General features: G+C 39.3%; 1 protein-coding gene across 2 annotated transcripts in view; it reads left to right on the plus strand.

Moving 5' to 3' along the window:
* Positions 1-18902, plus strand: part of LOC130921326 (low-density lipoprotein receptor-related protein 1-like) — a 338897-nt gene that overhangs the window by 185284 nt on the left and 134711 nt on the right. For both annotated transcript variants that reach the window (XM_057845057.1, XM_057845058.1), the window contains exons 13-18: positions 6798-7020; positions 7450-7639; positions 7722-7847; positions 8861-9001; positions 14591-14716; positions 14795-14911. In XM_057845057.1, coding sequence (XP_057701040.1) covers positions 6798-7020; positions 7450-7639; positions 7722-7847; positions 8861-9001; positions 14591-14716; positions 14795-14911 — 923 coding nt within the window. The remainder of the gene's footprint in view (positions 1-6797; positions 7021-7449; positions 7640-7721; positions 7848-8860; positions 9002-14590; positions 14717-14794; positions 14912-18902) is intronic.

The following is an 18902-nucleotide window of genomic DNA, read 5'->3' on the forward strand; positions in this document are numbered from 1 at the left end:
GGTCCATCTCTGACTGCCTTTTTGTGTACTGTACTACCTTAAAATACCTGAGATGAAAAATCTCACGCACAAGATAAGATGCTTTATATGCTTGTTTAAAATGTGCTAGCCTATGAATATTGTTATTCTTCCAGATCAATCACAAGGAACTGAATCGGTTGTAACTGGTCAGTTCTGGTTGTCGTAGAAGATATTTTGCCCTCATCTAAGCAGTTTCATCAGTTCATGCACAAGGCTGTGTAGGAAAAAAACTAGCCTTGATTTTGGCGGTTACCCAGAACAGTCCACCTGCGATCCATTCAATGTCCTGAAAATGTGGACTACGTAAATTGGTGCTTCAGTTACAGTACCATTTAATTACAGAATTCTGAGATGACTAAAATTATTTGGTAATGATTCATTGACTTACCATCATTGCATCTACTGGCAGATGTTCCAGAATACTTTGTTTCTACTTTTTTGGTATAAATATCAGGGCTGTCAAACGATTAAAATTTTTAATCGAGTTAATTACAGCGTAAAAATTAATTAATCGTAATTAATTGCAATTCAAACCATCTCTAAAATATGCCATATTTTTCTGTAAATTATTATTGGAATGGAAAGATAAGACACAAGACGGATATAGACATTCAACATACTGTACAAAAGTACTGTATTTGTTTATTATAACAATAAAACCACAAGATAATATTAACATTATTAACATTCTTTCTGTTAAAAAGATCCACGGACAGAAAGACTTGTAGTCCTTAAAAGATAAATGTTAGTACAAGTTATAGTAATTTCATATTAAAATCCCTCTTAATGTTTTTGTTTTAATAAAATTTGTAAAATTTTCAATCGAAAAATAAACTAGTAGCTTGCCATTGTTGACATCGCCGAGCGGTGACGTCACAGCCGTTCTTCCACAGTGTCTTTAACTGCGTAAGATAGTGATTGAAATACACCACAAGGTGTCAATGGCGAGTTTTAAATTACTTAGAAATCAATCCATTGAGTGTGTTTTGTCCCTCGACTGACGCCGTAGCTCCGTTGAGTGCTGGCTTCACAACGTACGAGACCACTGATAGTTTGTATATTGTGACTAAATATTGCCATCTAGTGTATTTGTTGAGCTAAATGAAATGTTTGAATAAAGTTTGACCAAAGTCTGAGTAAGTTTTATGTGTATTTTGCATAGCTATTTTGATTAGGAATGCCAGCTTTTCTTTTTGTGAACATTTTTTTTTTTCCTGCGTGATAGGAATTTTATTTATGTTGTGCTTTCACTAAATGATACTTATGTTTGTTGTGAAGGAGCTTATGCGATGCTTATGCCAATAAACGGCACTGTCCAATGAACGTCTGTGTCAACTGCCTTTCGCTGCCTCTTAGCTCTCAATGTGCAAAAAACGGCGTCATTGTAGTCTGTTTGAGGCAATGCATGAGCGGGTCATTCCGCGCATGCGTTAAATGCGTCTAATATTTTAACGTGATTAATTTAAAAAAAAAATACCTACCACCTACCACTTACAATATTGTAAGTACCAAATTTTCAGCAATGCAAGTATGATTTTATAATGGAATTGCAACACAAAAGAGTCAAATGTAGCATTTTCTTATGAGAATAGTAAAACACACATGCACACAAGTTCAGTCTGAAGACGCAATAAATACACTGGTGCTCATTTCAGAACAGGTCCTCCAGTTTCCCATCTTGTCCTTGCTCACTGGCACCATGTTGTTCATCTCTAAATCATATGTTGGTGCACAAGCCATTCCACAGTTTTGTGTATCGCGGAAAACACAGACAAGAGCAGTTCCTGCTCTTGCACTCCTCTTTAAAAGAAACTGCTGTATTTTAAGCCAAAACAACTGTTGTGTTTGATAGAACAATATGTCTATATGCTGTCATAGCAGATTCATGGCGCATTAAGACCCCAAACTATTTTTAATTTGTCTGTTTTACCCTGAAAATCCCTGTCTACAGACGTCGCGCAACCGCTTTTGTTTCAACCCAGCCATAAAACGAAGGTAAATAATTATATTTATTATTCAAAATGTCTGTCGTTTTTAGCTCAGAATCATTAATTGATGTCTCATACTTCGTTTAAAAAAAAAAAAAACTTTAAAAAATTATTCACTCACTTATTTTAAACTTTTAAACAAATTATATCACAATGAAAAAAATGGCATCTATAAAAAAGTCACGGATATCTACCTCATAACTATCGCTTAATTGTATATATATATATATTTTTTTGTAACCGTCGCATTTTCTCCGAAATGTCAGATGATAAATAATCGATCCAAACAAAGAAAAATTGAAAAAAAAAAAACAGTTTAAAAGGGTAAATATATGAAAAAGAAAATCTCAACCACTCCTTGATGTCTGCGATTTCTGCATCGTGACCCTTGTTATATAACCATGTTTCACCCATAAAATCTGCAAAAACCACCTGTGGCCATTCATAGCTTTGTCTTGACACTCTGTGATACATGCTACATGGAGTTTTTGGATCGAAACAAGGTAAGCACGCGATAATATCTCGTTACCGTCATTGCGTCTGTAATTCTGCTCTCGCGGGCTCTCACCTCCAGATAGCGTTTTGCTGTTTAGAAACTCAGAATGTCAAAACTGTGTGGCAGATGTGCTAAGCACTGATTCGACAACGTGCTGTCATCTTGTATTTATCATTTAATTTCTAAGGCAGCTATGAATAAATTTCGGCCGAAAATCTCTACAGACATATATGTTGTTTTATTTTATTGATAGAAAGATTTCCGAGGTACTTCGGCTTTACTTCAGCATTTCTGTTTGCGACCTTCGTTTTACACTTTCTCCATCCAAAACAACAGTGGAGTTGGAGTAGCATCACTCAACAAAATCCCTCAAAAAACACAATTTGGAAATACCGCATTCATCTGCCGTCATCACGACATGGGAGGACAACATGTTCATGAAGGCAGATGTGGAACCAAGCCCGTGCCGCCACAAAATCCGGGTGTTTATGTAGCCATGTGGCCGCTGGTTTTATGGAAGGTATGTTCTTCCTCGCCCTGCATTTTCATGTGTCCGGTGCACAAAAAATACTAAAGCTAAAATCTGGTGCATGAAACGACTTGTCTTTCATATTGTTATTACGATGATGACTGTAATTATGATGTTTAATAATACTTACTACAACTACTATACTGCTGTAGCTGCAACACATGCTATCTGCTGCTAGCCTGTTGCTAATTAGTACGTGTAGGCATGTAAACTCATAAATGCAAGTGATACAAGTTTTTTTTCGGCTTGTTTACAGGTGGAAAACGCTGTTAGGAAAGGGAAGACAACTTGATGTGCGTCACAAAAACACTAACTGTACATCGATGGACATCTACCGAGACTACATGCGTTCTTCTACTCCACCTTCATTAATATTTCTCTGATAATTTTGTAAATTGTGATTTATTGACCTGTTTTGCACATGCACCAATCGTTTTAAAGTAGACGAGAAATGGAATCGTATTGTCCACATGTTTTATTGCGATCAATATCTGCAATATAAAAGAGTTACATACTATTTTTGTTTGTATGTACATATCTTTTAGTATTTCCTTGTAACAACAAAATCCGTGTCAGCCCTTCTGCATTCGGCAACTGTAATATTATTTGTAATTTCACCTTATTTTGGTCACTCAAGTGGCCGGCGTATTAATCAGTGTTGTCACAGATTACTTGAAAAAGCAATTTAATTACTGATTACGCCTCAAAAAAGTAATCTAGTTGCTTTACTGATTACTTCATTATCAAAGTAACTAAGTTACTTTAAAAGTAATCTATCAGTTACTTTTTACCCATTTTTCTCCCTTTGCCGCGTCAACATAAGAATGACAACAGAAAAATGTCATCACATGTAATTGACTTTCCGATGATTGAATTTAAAGGGGAATATCAGAATTTCACGCTAGCTTAGCCACTCCGGAGCCCTGAAACTAACAAATGTCTGACAAACTGCTTGGAATTTGTTGAAATCAACTCCACAGACCAACTAAACCCTGCTAACTCTACGATCAAGCCTCATGTCAAAACTTCTGAATTTCGGGTTATGGTTAACAGCATATCAGTGCCAATGTAAAACAATGCAAACTGACGGCACGATAATCAACATCACACAAGTGGATTGTACAGTGCAATAAACACAAAGGTGGTGGCGGGCGCGGATGCGCGTGCAGCCGTGCACATTAACAACCCGGAAGTACTCCTCTCAACACACACACACGGTCAATTTGGCCACAAAACGTGGCGGCAACTAAGCACCTTACACTCAATCGGACTTACAACACATCCCACAGATGCTAAACGAACACATCACCTCATGGTATAAATGTTGAACATGCACATGATGTAAACAAAGCTTGCCAACTTGGAGCGATGACTGCCCGTCGTTGCTACGTCAAAGCTACGAAACGGCCACGCATGTAGGGGGTCCAACCTTTTGCTGATACTCTCCAGAATGAAGGAAAATGCTCACCCGCCTCAGTCCCACAACACGTGACGCGAGATCAAAACAGGAAATAGCTAAGAGGTTGTCATGGAAACACGTACCGCAAACCTTTTATTTTAGCATTTTCTATTCAAAATGCACTTCGTACATGAATACAATATTACTAAGTAATGCGTTACTGACAACACTTGTATTAATCTACAGCTCACGTTAGCACAGGTTTCTATAAGTTTGTCCACGAATGTTTAACGAAGTGATAAGAACAAACATACAATCTTTTAGGTAGATCCTTAGGTTTAAAGCACATCCTTAACTAATATTCTGCAGCTGGATTCAATTTAAAGTGTATGGCGAGGTAGATCCACACTGGCACATTGCAGCCATTGATCAAGACATTCCATTTCCAACCATATACTGGTCCTTCTCAAAAAATTAGCATATTGTGATAAAGTTCATTATATTCTGTAATGTACTGATAAACATTGGACTTTCATACATTTTAGATTCATTACACACAACTGAAGTCGTTCAAGCCTTTTATTGTTTTAGTATTGATGATTTTGACAAAAAATTCAAGAAAAAACAAAAATCCCTATCTCAAAAAATTAGCATATCATGAAAAGGTACTCAAAAGAAGCTACTAACCTAATCATCTGAATCAATGAATTAACTCAAAACACCTTCAAAGATTCCTTAGCTTTTATAAAACTCCCAGCCTGGTTCGTTACTTAAAACCGCAATCATGGGCAAGACTGCCAACCTGACTGCTGTCCAGAAGGCCATCGCTGACACCCTCAAGCAAGAGGCTAAGACACAGAAAGAAATTTCTGAGCGAATAGGCTGTTCCCAGAGTGCTGTATCAAGGGTCCTCAGTGGGAAGTCTGTGGGAAGGAAAAAGTGTGGCAGGAAACGCTGCACAACTAGAAGAGGTGACCGCACCCTGAGAAAGATTGTGGCGAAAGGCCGATTCCAGACCTTGGGGGACCTTCAGAAACAGTGGACTGAGTCTGGAGAAGAAACATCCAGAGCCACCGTGCAGAGGCCTGTGCTGGAAATGGGCTACAGGTGCCCCATTCCCCAGGTCAAGCTACTTTTGAACCTGAAACAGCGGCAGAAGCGCCTGACCTGGGCTACAGAGAAGCAGCACTGGACGTTTGCTCAGTGGTCCAAAGTACTTTTTTCAGATGAAAGCAAATCTTGCATGTCATTTGGAAATCAAGGTGCCAGAGTTTGGAGGAAGACTGGGGAGAAGGAAATGCCAAAATGCCTGAAGTCCACTGTCAAGTACCCACAGTCAGTGATGGTCTGGGGTGCTATGTCACCTGCTGGTGTTGGTCTACAGTGTTTTATCAAGGGCAGGGTCAATGCAGCTAGCTATCACGAGATTTTGGAGCTCTTAATGTTTCCATCTGCTGAAAAGCTTTATGGAGAGGAAGATTTAATTTTTCATTCCGTCCTGGCACCTGTTCTCAGTGCCAAAACCACTGGTAAATGGTTTACTGACCATGGCATTACTGTTCTCTGTTGGCCTGCCAACTCTCCTGACCTGAACCCCATAGAGAGTCTGTGGGATATTGTGAAGAGGAAGTTGAGAGACACCAAACCCAACACTGTGGATGAGCTAAAGGCCGCTATCGAAGCATCCTGGGCCTCCATAACACCTCAGCAGTGTCACAGGCTGATTGCCTCCATGTCACGCCGCATTGAAGCAGTCATTTCTGCAAAAGGATTCCCGACCAAGTATTGAGTGGATAGCCCATATAATTAATTGAAGGTTGACTTTTTTTGTTTTTTTGTGTTCGTCAGATGAAATATGCTAATTTTTTGAGATAGGGATTTTTGTTTTTTCTTGACTTTTTGCCAAAATAATCAATATTAAAACAATAAAAGGCTTGAACTACTTCAGTTGTGTGTAATGAATCTAAAATACATGAAAGTCTAATGTTTATCAGTACATTACAGAAAATGAACTTTATCTCAATATGCTAATTTTTTTAGACGGACTAGTATATAGGCGCTTCCAGGGATTTCACGCACATCACAGAATGTGTCAGAGTCTCATCTACATCCTGCTGAATCCATTTTTGGAGATTCTGTGGGTTCCTCCGGTTTGATTTTGCAGTTTTAACTTTGTCAACACTGCTTACTTTAACCGCACTTCATGTTGCTCTGTCTAAACCGGAAGTTCGGATCAGAAATTATCAAAGGTGGCGCCGCCCATGTTTTGCTCAGGAAACTTGTCTGTACTATGAATGCATTTTATATTATATCACGATTTCCGTAAACACCAACAAACTACAGTTGTATTTTGTCTTCTAACAGGTGGATGTACTGGACAGATTGGGAGGAAGATCCCAAGGAGAGCAAACGAGGCAAAATTGAACGTGCTTGGATGGACGGGTCCAACAGAGACGTTTTCCTCACTAGCAAGACAGTACTGTGGCCTAATGGTCTGAGCCTGGACATCCCACAGGGAATTCTCTACTGGGTGGATGCCTACTATGACCGTATCGAGATGGTCTACCTTAACACCACAGAACGCAAGGTCAGTACCAGCCACCGTCACCATTGTAGAAGTGCTTTAGCCATATTATACTTGCTGTCTTTGGTATTCATGCCTCTATAAAAAAGAATCTTAAAACAATAGCATCATTTTTTATGTTTTTTAGCCGCATTATTGGACAGACTTAGGGATTATAATATTTCTAAATATTTGAACATGCTTCAACAACTTTTAGCGATATTTTAAAATGTGAACTATTTCCTGTTGATCTATTTTGTATGAAGCAAATATTAAATCTTATTAATCCCGATGCCTTTTATTCTCAGGTGTTTTAATAGTTGTTCAGTAATGGGCCCCAAAATGTTAACTGCCTACATTTCTAGTGTCATTAGCTGGGAACAGGCAGGAGTTAGAGAAAAGGTCATTACTGTCTCATTTCATCATCTTCGCCTGCTTTTCTCACACGGTTAGACGGTGTATGAAGGCCAGGAGCTGAACCACGCCTTTGGTCTCTGCCACTATAAACACTTCTTGTTCTGGAACGAGTACAGGAGTGGCAGCATTTACAAGTTGGACACCACCACGAGCACTGCCACCCTGCTGCGTAATGAAAGGCCACCCATTTTTGAAATCCGCATGTATGACGCTCAGCAACAGCAAGGTAGATCTTTGCCCATTGTGTTTATTGTCTCTGGTTTCAAAGAGCCTTTGTCATAATGCTCCTTCACATTCTTCGTCTCAAGGTTCTAATGTGTGTCGTGCACACAATGGAGGCTGCACCAGCCTGTGCTTGGCCATACCAGGGGGCAGGCAATGTGCCTGCGCAGAGGACCAAATACTCGACCCCACTGATAACACCAGTTGCAAAGGCAATTATCAACTCTGTGGACTTGATTTATGTTTAAATGTTACAGAAGATTAATGACTGCATTAAAACGAGCACATGGCCCGAATATAAGACGGCCCTGACTATAAGACGACCCCCTCTTTTTCAAGACTCCAGTTTGAAAAAAGACTTTTTGAACACCAAATTAATTTTTATACAGAAAATAATTACAGTACATCCGAAACAAAGGATTAGAACAATATATTTGAGAGAAAAAGCATTTTATTTAGCCTCATTCAAATCTTAATATCTGAACATTTAAATACATAAACTAAAATGCAATCACATTCATAAATGAATGGCTTCTGGTTTTTGAAATGTAAATAAACCAATCTATTGTGATAAAACAAAAAAATTGCAATAACTGCATTAACCATCAAATTGAAGTCTAACTGTAACTGTACTCTTGAAACAAATCTGAATAAGGAAAAACATTGCAATAAAATAATGCAAATTGATTAAACTAAAAAGAGTAGCTGAGATCTGTCATGACAGAACATCGCTTCAATGATATCTGGCGCCATCTAGCGTCGTGAATGGGGAGAGTAGCTGAGATCTGTCGTGACAGAACATCGCTTCAATATTATCTGGCGCCATCTAGCATCGTAAATGGGTATAATGTCTAGACCCCGAATATAAGATGACCCCCTCTTTTTCAGTGTTATTTCAATGCAAAAAAACGCCGTCTTATATTCGGGCCAATACGGTATTTCACAGAGATCCACTACAAGATAATGTGATACATGCATTAAATCTCTACACTACTAGTAAATACAGCAACAATAACAGACTATTTGTCAAGGATTTGCTAAGGATTTAATGCAGTGCTTTTATTGGATGTTGTTAAATCTGTGAATGTTTGGTTATTTAGTGTATTTGCCTTTTGTATTTTCTCCATTTACCAGGAGACAACATTCGACAAAAGCCTGTCAATTGTGTGTTTTTCCACTCAGCATTTCCACACGTTACTATTTTACCTCCTCTTATCATCCGCAGGCAACCCGTCCTACGTGCCCCCTCCTCAGTGCCAGCCCGGAGAGTTTGCCTGTAAGAATAATCGCTGCATCCAGGAGCGCTGGAAGTGCGATGGCGACAATGACTGTCTGGACAACAGTGATGAGGCTCCTGAGCTGTGTCGTGAGTTAGAATGCACGGACACTGAAACACATGTACATCAATGTTGTTTTTGGCAGCCGTTTTAATTTCCGTCCCAGTCTTTTGAAGGAAAAAGCCTTTGTCATATTTTAGTCATTTCAAATTGTGTTTGTCTTCGTCTAGTTTTCGTTGATGAAAATTAATGTAGTCTAGTTTTAGTCGAAGTTTACTCAAAACGTTTTCATCTTTAAATTCAAAAGTTTGAGTCCAAAAATGAGTAAATGAATAAACGTTTCCAACAATTTCGAATGAACATTGACAGAGGGACACATACTGTAGAGCAGGGGTCAGCAACCGTTTTGGTGTGGAGTGCCACTTTCAAATTTTCATGTCAATCAATGTGCAACACCAAGATTAATGACGCACATCCGAATTTTTATATCCAACAGAGCTGTAAATTTACTCCAAAGAAAACAACATGGACATACACTGAAATCTTATAACTACCATTCTTCTTTATCAATTAACTAAAAAATAAATGCGTATTGTAGAAAATATCAAAACTTGAAAATAGGTGCAACAGTAAAAACAGCTGTACAGCAGCATCATCCAATGTAAACATATCACACACAGACACACACCCCAGCAAGAAAAGGGGAACAGGTGTGATTCTCAGTGCAGGTCTCTCACAGTACAGAACGGGCTGTTTTAACCTTCAAAGTCAGAACAGGCGACTCTTGCAGTTCGTCTTGTTCACTAGCAACTTAAACAGTGAATTCTATGCATAATTTTAGATTTTAGATTACAAATATAAAAGATGCCTACCTTCATGTAATCCTGGCCGTTTTCCATTAATTTTCATGTTTTCTCTCGTAGTGGTGTTTGACACCTTGTCGACACACAACGCTCTCGAGGTATAATGAACAAACAGAGCTAGCGGAAGTAACCAGCCTACCAGTTGTTACCGGCATCCCCAAGGGGCTGCTGTCCCCTACAACAGGGCTTTTTAGCACCACGGACCGGTGTTATTTGGGTCTTTTTTTCACGGACCGGTGTTCTGACAAATTTTGCAACCCATCAAAAATTGCAACGATGCGGTTCTGTGCATGCGCGTAACGTTAAACATGGCCGCCAATGCAGCGATTCCAAAGTGAACACTTCAAATTTTCTTAAAGAAAGAAATATTAACTTACGTTTGATCATGGAAGGACATGTAAAAAAGTTCTCCTTGGATACATCCTGCCATGTTAGCTGCACACAACAACTGCACACGACTTTGCCTTGTCGTTAAGCATTAGCAAGGTTTTCAATGCTCTCGTAGCGATGTCAGGATATTCTGGAATGACTTTAATCCAGAACCTCGGTAGAGTTGTAGTCTCAAATGTACGTTTAAGGTTGGCGTCATTTGCGATCTCTACAAGATGATCCTCCTATTGCTCAGACATGCTTGAATCACTCGGTTTATTCACAAACGGGTCACGAATCCGCTCCTTCGCAGTTCTTGGGTCTTCGAGGTTGTAGGCTCATATTCTGGCTCGTCAGGTGCCCTTTTCACCGTAAAAAATATCTCCAATGACGTCTCTTTTCCAGTCATCTTCGCTCATGTGGGGGCTAATTATTTCCGGAAAACAAATGTGCTGCGCCCGCGGCCTAGTATTACGTTATTATCGAGGAGAAGTGCACATATATGTTATATACACAAAACAAGATGTACTGCTAGCAGTCCAATCAATGGATTTCTATGACGACATTCTAATCTATCCTCTAGTATTACAGTATATCTAGAGTACACAGGGCTATTGGTGTGGTAAGCAGGGGCACAAGGTTAATTCGGCCAGAATGCGGTCGTTAATAATTATTATTTCTGTGCGGCCCGGTAGCAAATACGCCACGGACCAGTACCGGTCCGCGGCCCGGCAGATGGGGACCCCTGCCCTACAATATGACCGGCTTACTAGTTAAGCGCAGAAGAAGAAGTGGGCGTCTGGGCGAGAAAAAGAGAGGCAGCGAAGCAAGGTGTTGAGAGAGACTTGCGCGGAAAGCGCAATGAAAAGTGGCTGTGCCCTATGCTGGTTTTTGTTTTGTTTTTAAAAGTCTCCAGCAAAATGCCATCCAACGCGTCACTGTGCTTTTATATACATCGCCACTTCTCCGAAGTAAGCACCGGACGAATCGACGACAATGAGCCACGTTAATCGCCGGTCCACTCCACACTACGATGCGGAGTTGAAAACGCCGCAGTTACCAACAAGTGCAGCTTGGTAACACTGTGTACTCCGGCAAGCTTTCTGATTGGTTGGCTTCGTGACATGTTAGTAGCGTGGGCTGAACTGAGCGCGCAGAGAAAAAAAATCCATCAACGCAGGAGTCGAGAAATTGGGGAAGAGCTGGAGATGTGCTCAAAATCCATTATTAAGCGCATATAACGCCATAGGCAGAGGGGGTGGGAGGGGCGCTCCTGTAAAGCCCCTAAATAACAGGGCGCGCAACTGAAAATGCTTTAATTTCAGGTAAAAAGGTGCATTTTATTTATTTATTTTTTTGCCATGCGCTCGCGTGTCACTGGTTAACCCTTTGCATGCCAGTGCTGACACGCGTGTCATAGGTTGCCGACCGCTGTTGTAGTGTCAACAAGGACAACGACAACTTCCTGGTGATGTCACACTCAGCAGAAAAACAGTACAATATTTTCAATTAATTATACCCACGTGGCCACCACGAACTGTATGTAAAAATTTGTCCAGCGCAAACGTGAATGCTATGCTAATGCTACGAGTTACATTTAGTGTATGATGATCACTCAATCCAGACTTTTAAAGGGTAAAGCAACATTGCATGTTCTGTCTTGCCAAGATTAGAAAATAAATCTTACTGTGTGTTTCAAATGAAGCATGTCTGGAGAGGACAACGGTTAGTGGCGGGCAGGGGGAGGCGCAGCACATCACATGACTGACACAACCAGACCTTGTTACGATCAGTGTTGTCAGTAACGCGTTACTAAGTAACTGTAATCTGATTACTTTCTTTCAGTAACGAGCAATCTAACGCTTTAGTTTTTCCAAGCCAGTAATCTGATTAAAGTTAGTTTCCTCAGTAACTGTACGTTACTATTTTGTTTTTGCCTCATACTGTATGTAGAATGAAGAATACTGTAGTCATGTACGAAGAGCATTTGAATAGAAAATACCGCATTTGAGTTTGGGAGTGACATCACATCTCACGTTTTCTCATCGGAAAAAACGGGTCACGTGCAGTACCATGCTGTATGCGCGCCGTCTGCCACATAGCCTGGCTACCTATCAGGATGCTAACAGTAAAGGAGCCGGAGAGATACAACAAATGGCTGCATTTGCTCACTGGAGATACAGCCATTACTTCACATATCCGTCCAGTAAAGATGACAAAAATATCTCCGTGCGTTGCAAACTCTGCGCTGGCTCAGATGGACTGTCGACCGCTATATACTCGACATCCAATTCAACAAGGAAGCACCTGGAATTACAGTACAACGCGTCGTGAAAAAAAACTCAAAACAAGATGACAGGTAACGAGGCAGCCAGCAACTAGCCTTTATAATATGTGTAATTATGTACATTTTCATAGTTAGAGTTTATAATCGTAGGCGGAGTTTTACATTTATGGGACTGCGGGGAGAAGCATTTTGAAGACTGAAACAAAAGTCAAAAGTTTGGACACACTTCATAATTTTTGCGTTTTATATATTTTCACTGCTATTGTAAATTCTCACTGAAGACATCAAAACTATGAACGAACATGTGGAATGGCAGAAAAAGTTAAATAACTGAAAACAGGTTTTGTATTCTACATTCTTCAAAGTATCCACCTTTGAGGTGTCTCCAAACTTTTGGCCAATACTGTACAGTGGGGAGAACAAGTATTTGATACACTGCCAATGGGAAAACCCATTGGCAGTGTATCAAATACACACATCTTGATACTGTTCGAGTTCAATAAGCTGTTGAAGTTGTTGTTGGTAGCGTTTGAAAGCTTAGGTTTAAAGAAATTCTAAATATGCATCTTGCCTCCTCTGGTGTAGTTTTGGCTAAGCAAAGGATAGTCTCAAGGTGTTAGTCACATGATCTGTTCGAAAAATGATTTTGACCCATTATGAAAACTACGTTGTAGGATTTTTGTTCATTTCATAAATTTTTGTTGTTTTATTGCTTTACAACTTTTATAGACAACATTTTAATGGCTAGGTCTTTCTTTCAAAGGGGAAGTTCAGATTTTTTTACATTGGGCTTCATCTTGGAGTTAGCGGGGATTTAATTAGTCGTTGGACTTCATTTAAACAAATTTCGTGCAGTTTGTCAGTTATTTGTTAGTTTCAAGGCTCCGGGATGGCTAAGCTAGGGCGAGTCAATGGTGGTTGAAATCAACTCCATGGACTAATTAAACCCCCGCTAACTCAAAGATCAAGCCTTATGTGAAAAACTCAATTACACGTGATGAAATTTTTCTGTTATTTTTATGTTGAGGCAGCAAAAGGAGAAAAATCGGTAAAAAGTAACTGATAAGTTACTTTTAAAGTAACTTAGTTACATTGACAGTAAAGTAATCAGTAAAGTAACTAGATTACTTTTTTGAGGCGTAATCAGTAATCAGTAATCAAATTACTTTTTTAAGTAATCCGTGACAACACTGGTTACGATGCAGGCTAACTATCAGTGTGGTTTGCGTCAAGAATGACGACAATGAAAATATTGCGTCACCAAACACTTTTCTTCATGACGATGACTAAGTGATAAAGAGCTAAAAACGTGTTTTGGAGACCAAAACATAACGAGACGAGTGCCAGTTTTCGTCTGAAGAGACGTTTAATTCATTAAAAATATACTGTTTTCCCGCTGAGTGTGAATTATCACCAAGAAGATGTTGTTGTCCTTGTATACTCTACAATATGCGCTCATCTGTCATTGTTTATTCAAAATAGTTGGAAACCTTTATTTATTTTTGAAGTTAAAAAAAAAAAAAAAAAAAAATTTAAAGATGAAAACATTTTAGTAAACGTTGACTAAAACTAGACGAAATTAGTCTTGGGTTTTCATCAATAAAAACTAGAAGAAGACAAATACATTTTGTGATGACTGAAATATGACTAAAACTATTAAGTATTATCATTCAAAAAACCAAGACTAAGATGAAATTTCAAAGAGCTCCCGAAAACGACACTGCTAACTCCATATAAAAACGTTGTGAACATGTGACAGAAACTATGGCGCATTTTCGTCTCCTCTCGTCATATGAAAACTGGCATTTGTCTCGTTATGTTTTAGTCTTCTAAGTCAAGCTTTTAGCTCGTTATAGTCTCGTCATCATCATGAAAAAATTGTTCGGTGACGAAGTATTTTCGTTATAGTCATTGTTGACGAAAACAACACTAATATACACACCTCAGGCAAATCTTTCGTAGGGGCATTGCATCCCACTGTATCAAGTAAAGGGTTAACGATCCAAGTTAGTGTGGACTTACCAGAATGGTTTTCTTCCTGCTGGTGTGTCAGCTCTTGAAACAAAACCACAAAAATAACGAAAGGGCTGACCACTTTCAAATTTACTTGCATACCATACCTCTGTATCCCAGCTCTCAGATCCTTTTCTCTCATCCAGACCAGCACACTTGCCCTACCGACAGATTCAAGTGCCAGAACAACCGTTGTATTCCCCTCCGCTGGTTGTGTGACGGTGACAATGACTGCGGAAATGATGAGGACGAATCCAACACCACCTGTTCAGGTAGTCAGACGAATGTGAAATGAACAGCTTTACTTTCTAATTAAGCAGTTTTTAATGTCATCACATGTTGCCCTTCAGCTCGCACATGCCCACCCAATCAGTACTCTTGTGCCAGTGGGCGCTGCATCCCCATCTCCTGGACGTGCGACCTCGATGACGATTGTGGGGATCGGTCTGATGAGCCTGCATCTTGTGGTGGGTCAACCTCAACTGCCTCTAGCCGTCTAAAAGATATGATTGCCCTGTATGTAGGTTACCAATGTGGAACGTGGGTTAGAGGCGGCTTATGAGATAGTAAGAGAGACATAACGAGCTGTAAAAATTTTGGATTGTGAAAAAGAAATTAAAGCTTACCATCCACTTCCCTCTGTATTGAAAGCAATTGTTGCTGATGCACCAACATTACGTTTTAATACGTGAAGCCGCAGTGTTTGTGTGAACACTCACTTTGACAGGGCAATGCCCCACTTTAACGAGTTCTGTCTGAAAGACACAGGTGAATAGACGAACAAAATTGTTGGTGCCCTGTCACTCAAGAAGGGGGGATGACAATGGTCACTGAAATAAATTGAAATGATTAGGCTGAAATTTTCCAGGACTGACAAGCTACTGACTAGCTCCTGAGAAGAAGTCCTTTAGGCAGAAAAGACTACTTTAGAAGAATGTTCTTCTTGTAAAACTGATGGGGGACTTATTAGGGTGGCTTAGATCTCTGCAATTACAAGACTAGCAAGACATCCTGTTGCGAAATTTCCTGCCCAATGTCAGAAAGCTGGATCTCAGTGGCAGATCATGGTTCATTACGATAATGACTCAAAACACAAGAAAGGTAAGCAAAACATCAACTTACTTTTTTTGGTCATTGTGAGCAATCTTTTAAATCTGTGAAGTCACTAGGACTGTCGCGATAAAAAATTTTAGTACCCAATATATTGTCTCAGAAATTATTCCCAATATGCGATATATTCTTGTCAATTTTTTTTTTTTAAAAACCAATTCAACCACTAATGTAGTGGCAATACATCCTAATAAATCACCCATTCAAATGCAATAAATTGTTATTCTTAAATAAAACACAAGCTATATTAAAAATAATAAATCAATTGTATTTATAGAGCCCCTTTACAAAACTCAAAAGGTCCCCAAAGTGTATACCTATCAAGTTGTACGGTTTCAGCGTAATTTGTACAAGTGAGCACAGATTTTTAAATGTGTACGTCGTACGTTAAAAATCTGTACGTTTTTCGTGCATTACGTCTTTTTTTTCTCCTTTCGGATTTTGTCACCGTTTCGGCAACGAGACAATATGCGTTACTATGCGTTACTACGTTGGTTGAATGACGCGAGAAAAGTCAGAGACACGGAGAGAGAAGAGCAGGAGTGGGAAGGTGGGAAGCGTTGTGACGCTGTTGCGAATGCGATTCTAGGCTAGGTGGCTCCAATATTTCCTGACTGAAGCCGACAGCCTACAATCTACGCCCATTTAAGGCTACACTAGATATCACATGCATGGGAAATGACAGACTCGGCAGCGTTAGTAATAGCCGCCATTTTAAAGCAGTAGACTTCTCAGAAAGACTCTGTTGTAGTGAACCTTCGTAGCGAACCTAAGAAACTTTTTATATAATACTCCTAAATCGGCAAAATCTTGACTTGAATAGATCTTTAAACTATGAAACAGTTTTAAATCTTTCATATGTTGAAAATAGACAGAGGGGAACTAATGCAAAAATGGGAGCAATTTTAACAACTTTAGCAGTTGATTCACAACATTAAATGACTTCCAAACATAGCAACATTGTTTTTTTGCTTTTTAATGGAAGAAAAAAAACATGAAAGGTAACACCAGTTACTTTGCCAAGTAACTAATTACTCTTACATTCAGGTAACTGAGTTACTAACTCAATTACTTTTTGGGCGAAATAATTTGTATCTGTAATTAATTACTTTTTTAAAGTAAGATTAACAACACTGGTCATAAAGATGAAGTCTGCAGAACGAAAAGTGACGAAAGCAGAATTTTATTCTGCCAATTTGTTGCCGAACACAATTTGCCTGCAACTATTGCTGATCACTTCTCAGAATTGGCAAAAGAAATGTTCCCTTACTCAAAGATTACATCGGTAAGTTAATTTGATCAATTGACCTTTTTAATTTATAATTGGACACACTCACGAACTACCTTCAAGTCAAACTGAATTGTGAGCTGAAGTGCCATGAAGTGCAGCCATCACATGACGTGGTAGAAATTACCAAAAGTTTTACATACAATTATAACAAAAGTCACTGTTAGATTTTAGTAATCATGATGTAGGTGAAGATATTGATTGTTCTTTGATTGCACCAGGTTATATGTCACAATATTACCAATAAATTCATGTTATTTTAAAAATTGAGTTTTATTTTTGCACGCTCTATAAAACGTAAGATTAGTCACCAATTTGCAAGGGCATACGTCACATTTGTAAGATTGCCAATAGCCTCGGGTTGACAGGTATGAAAGTGCTTTACAACAAAGACAAACATGGCTCAAGATAAATAAAAGGCAGGAAAGTATTACACAATGACATTACAAAAAAAAAAAAAGAAATGGAACAAAAACAGCACATCGTGAATAAAACAATAAAACATATAAAATTTGAAAACATTAATAACCCTTAGGAAATAAAACATAAAAACAGGCTACCCTAATCTGGGGAAAAGGCGAGTCTAAAAAGGTGTGTTTTTAACCGAGACTTAAAAAGACCTAAATTCGTGGTGGTGCGGATTTCAGAGGGAAGGCTATTCCACAACCTGGAGGCAGCAACTGCAAAAGATCGGTCTCCCCACTGTTTAAGTTTCGACCTCGGAACTTGCAAAAGAAGCTGGCCGGTAGAGCGGAGAGTCTTGCCGGAGTTACGGAGGGTTAAAATTTACAATAAATAAGAAGAGCCTGGCCATTTATAGAATTAAAAACGAACATTAAAAGTTTGAAATCAATTCTAAAATGGACTGGAAGCCAGTGGAGCGATGATAGCACGGGGGTAATATGTTCACGTCTAGGTGTACCTGTTAAAAATCGAGCAGCAGCATTTTGAAGAAGTTGCAGATGATAAATTGAGGACTTGGGAAGACCAACATAAAGAGCATTGCAGTAGTCCAGCATTGAGCTTATAAAACCGTGAATTGCTTTTTCAAGGTCGTGGCGACTAAGAAAAGGCTTCACTTTGGCCAAGAGACGGAGCTGGAAAAAACTTGCTCTTACCACAGAACTAATCTGTTTTTCAAAGTTGAGCCTGCTATAAAATGTCCCTCCGAGATTTTTATTGTGTGTCTTAAAATGGAAAAAAAAATTTTTTTAAAGTCTGAGTCAATATGATACACAATCAGATTCAGTAGATGAATTCGATGAGTTCAAATTCTGGGCATCCCCCGTCCTTAGACCCTCCATGGCGGCAAGGAAAAACCCAAAAAAAACCATGGGAAAAAAAGAGAAACCTTGGGGAGAACCACAGTCAGGAGAGATCCACTTCCAGGACGTACAGGCTATAGAAGCACCAGGATTGATGATGGGTATTAGCAGTTCCAGTTTGTAGCGACGCAATGGGGCGAGAGAACAAGTGGTAGGTAGAGTGAGAAGCAGGGGATACGACTCAGTGGCTGTACTTCCCCAGGCATTATAGCTTCTAGTGCAGCTTAGACTGAACTGTGAGTACAATCTGTTTTCAACTAGCCTGACCATAAGCTTTGTTAAATAGGAACGTTTTTAGTCTAATCTTAAATGTACAGAATGTGTCGGCCTCTTTAATATTAGCTGGAAGCTGATTCCATACGACAGGAGCTTGGTAACAAAAGGCTGTAGCTCCTACTGTACTTTTAGAGACCCTGGGAACTACCAGTAGACCTGCATTCTGAGAACAAAGTGTTCTGTTGGGGTGGTATGGAACCAGAGCATCTGTGAGATAACATGGCCCCAAACCATTAATGGTCTTAAATGTAAGAAGGAGGATTTTTAATTTAATTCTAAACTTGACTGGAAGCCAGTGAAGGGCTTGGAGCACAGGGGTGATGTGCTCTCTTCTATTAGTCCCTGTTAAAAGTCTTGCTGCTGCGTTCTGGACTAGCTGAAGACTTTTTAGGGAACTTTTAGGACAAGCTGCGAGTAAGGAGTTATAGTAACCCAATCTAGATGTAACAAACGCGTGAA

Source organism: Corythoichthys intestinalis, chromosome 9, assembly GCF_030265065.1.
Source record: "Corythoichthys intestinalis isolate RoL2023-P3 chromosome 9, ASM3026506v1, whole genome shotgun sequence".
Classification (NCBI taxonomy): domain Eukaryota; kingdom Metazoa; phylum Chordata; class Actinopteri; order Syngnathiformes; family Syngnathidae; genus Corythoichthys; species Corythoichthys intestinalis.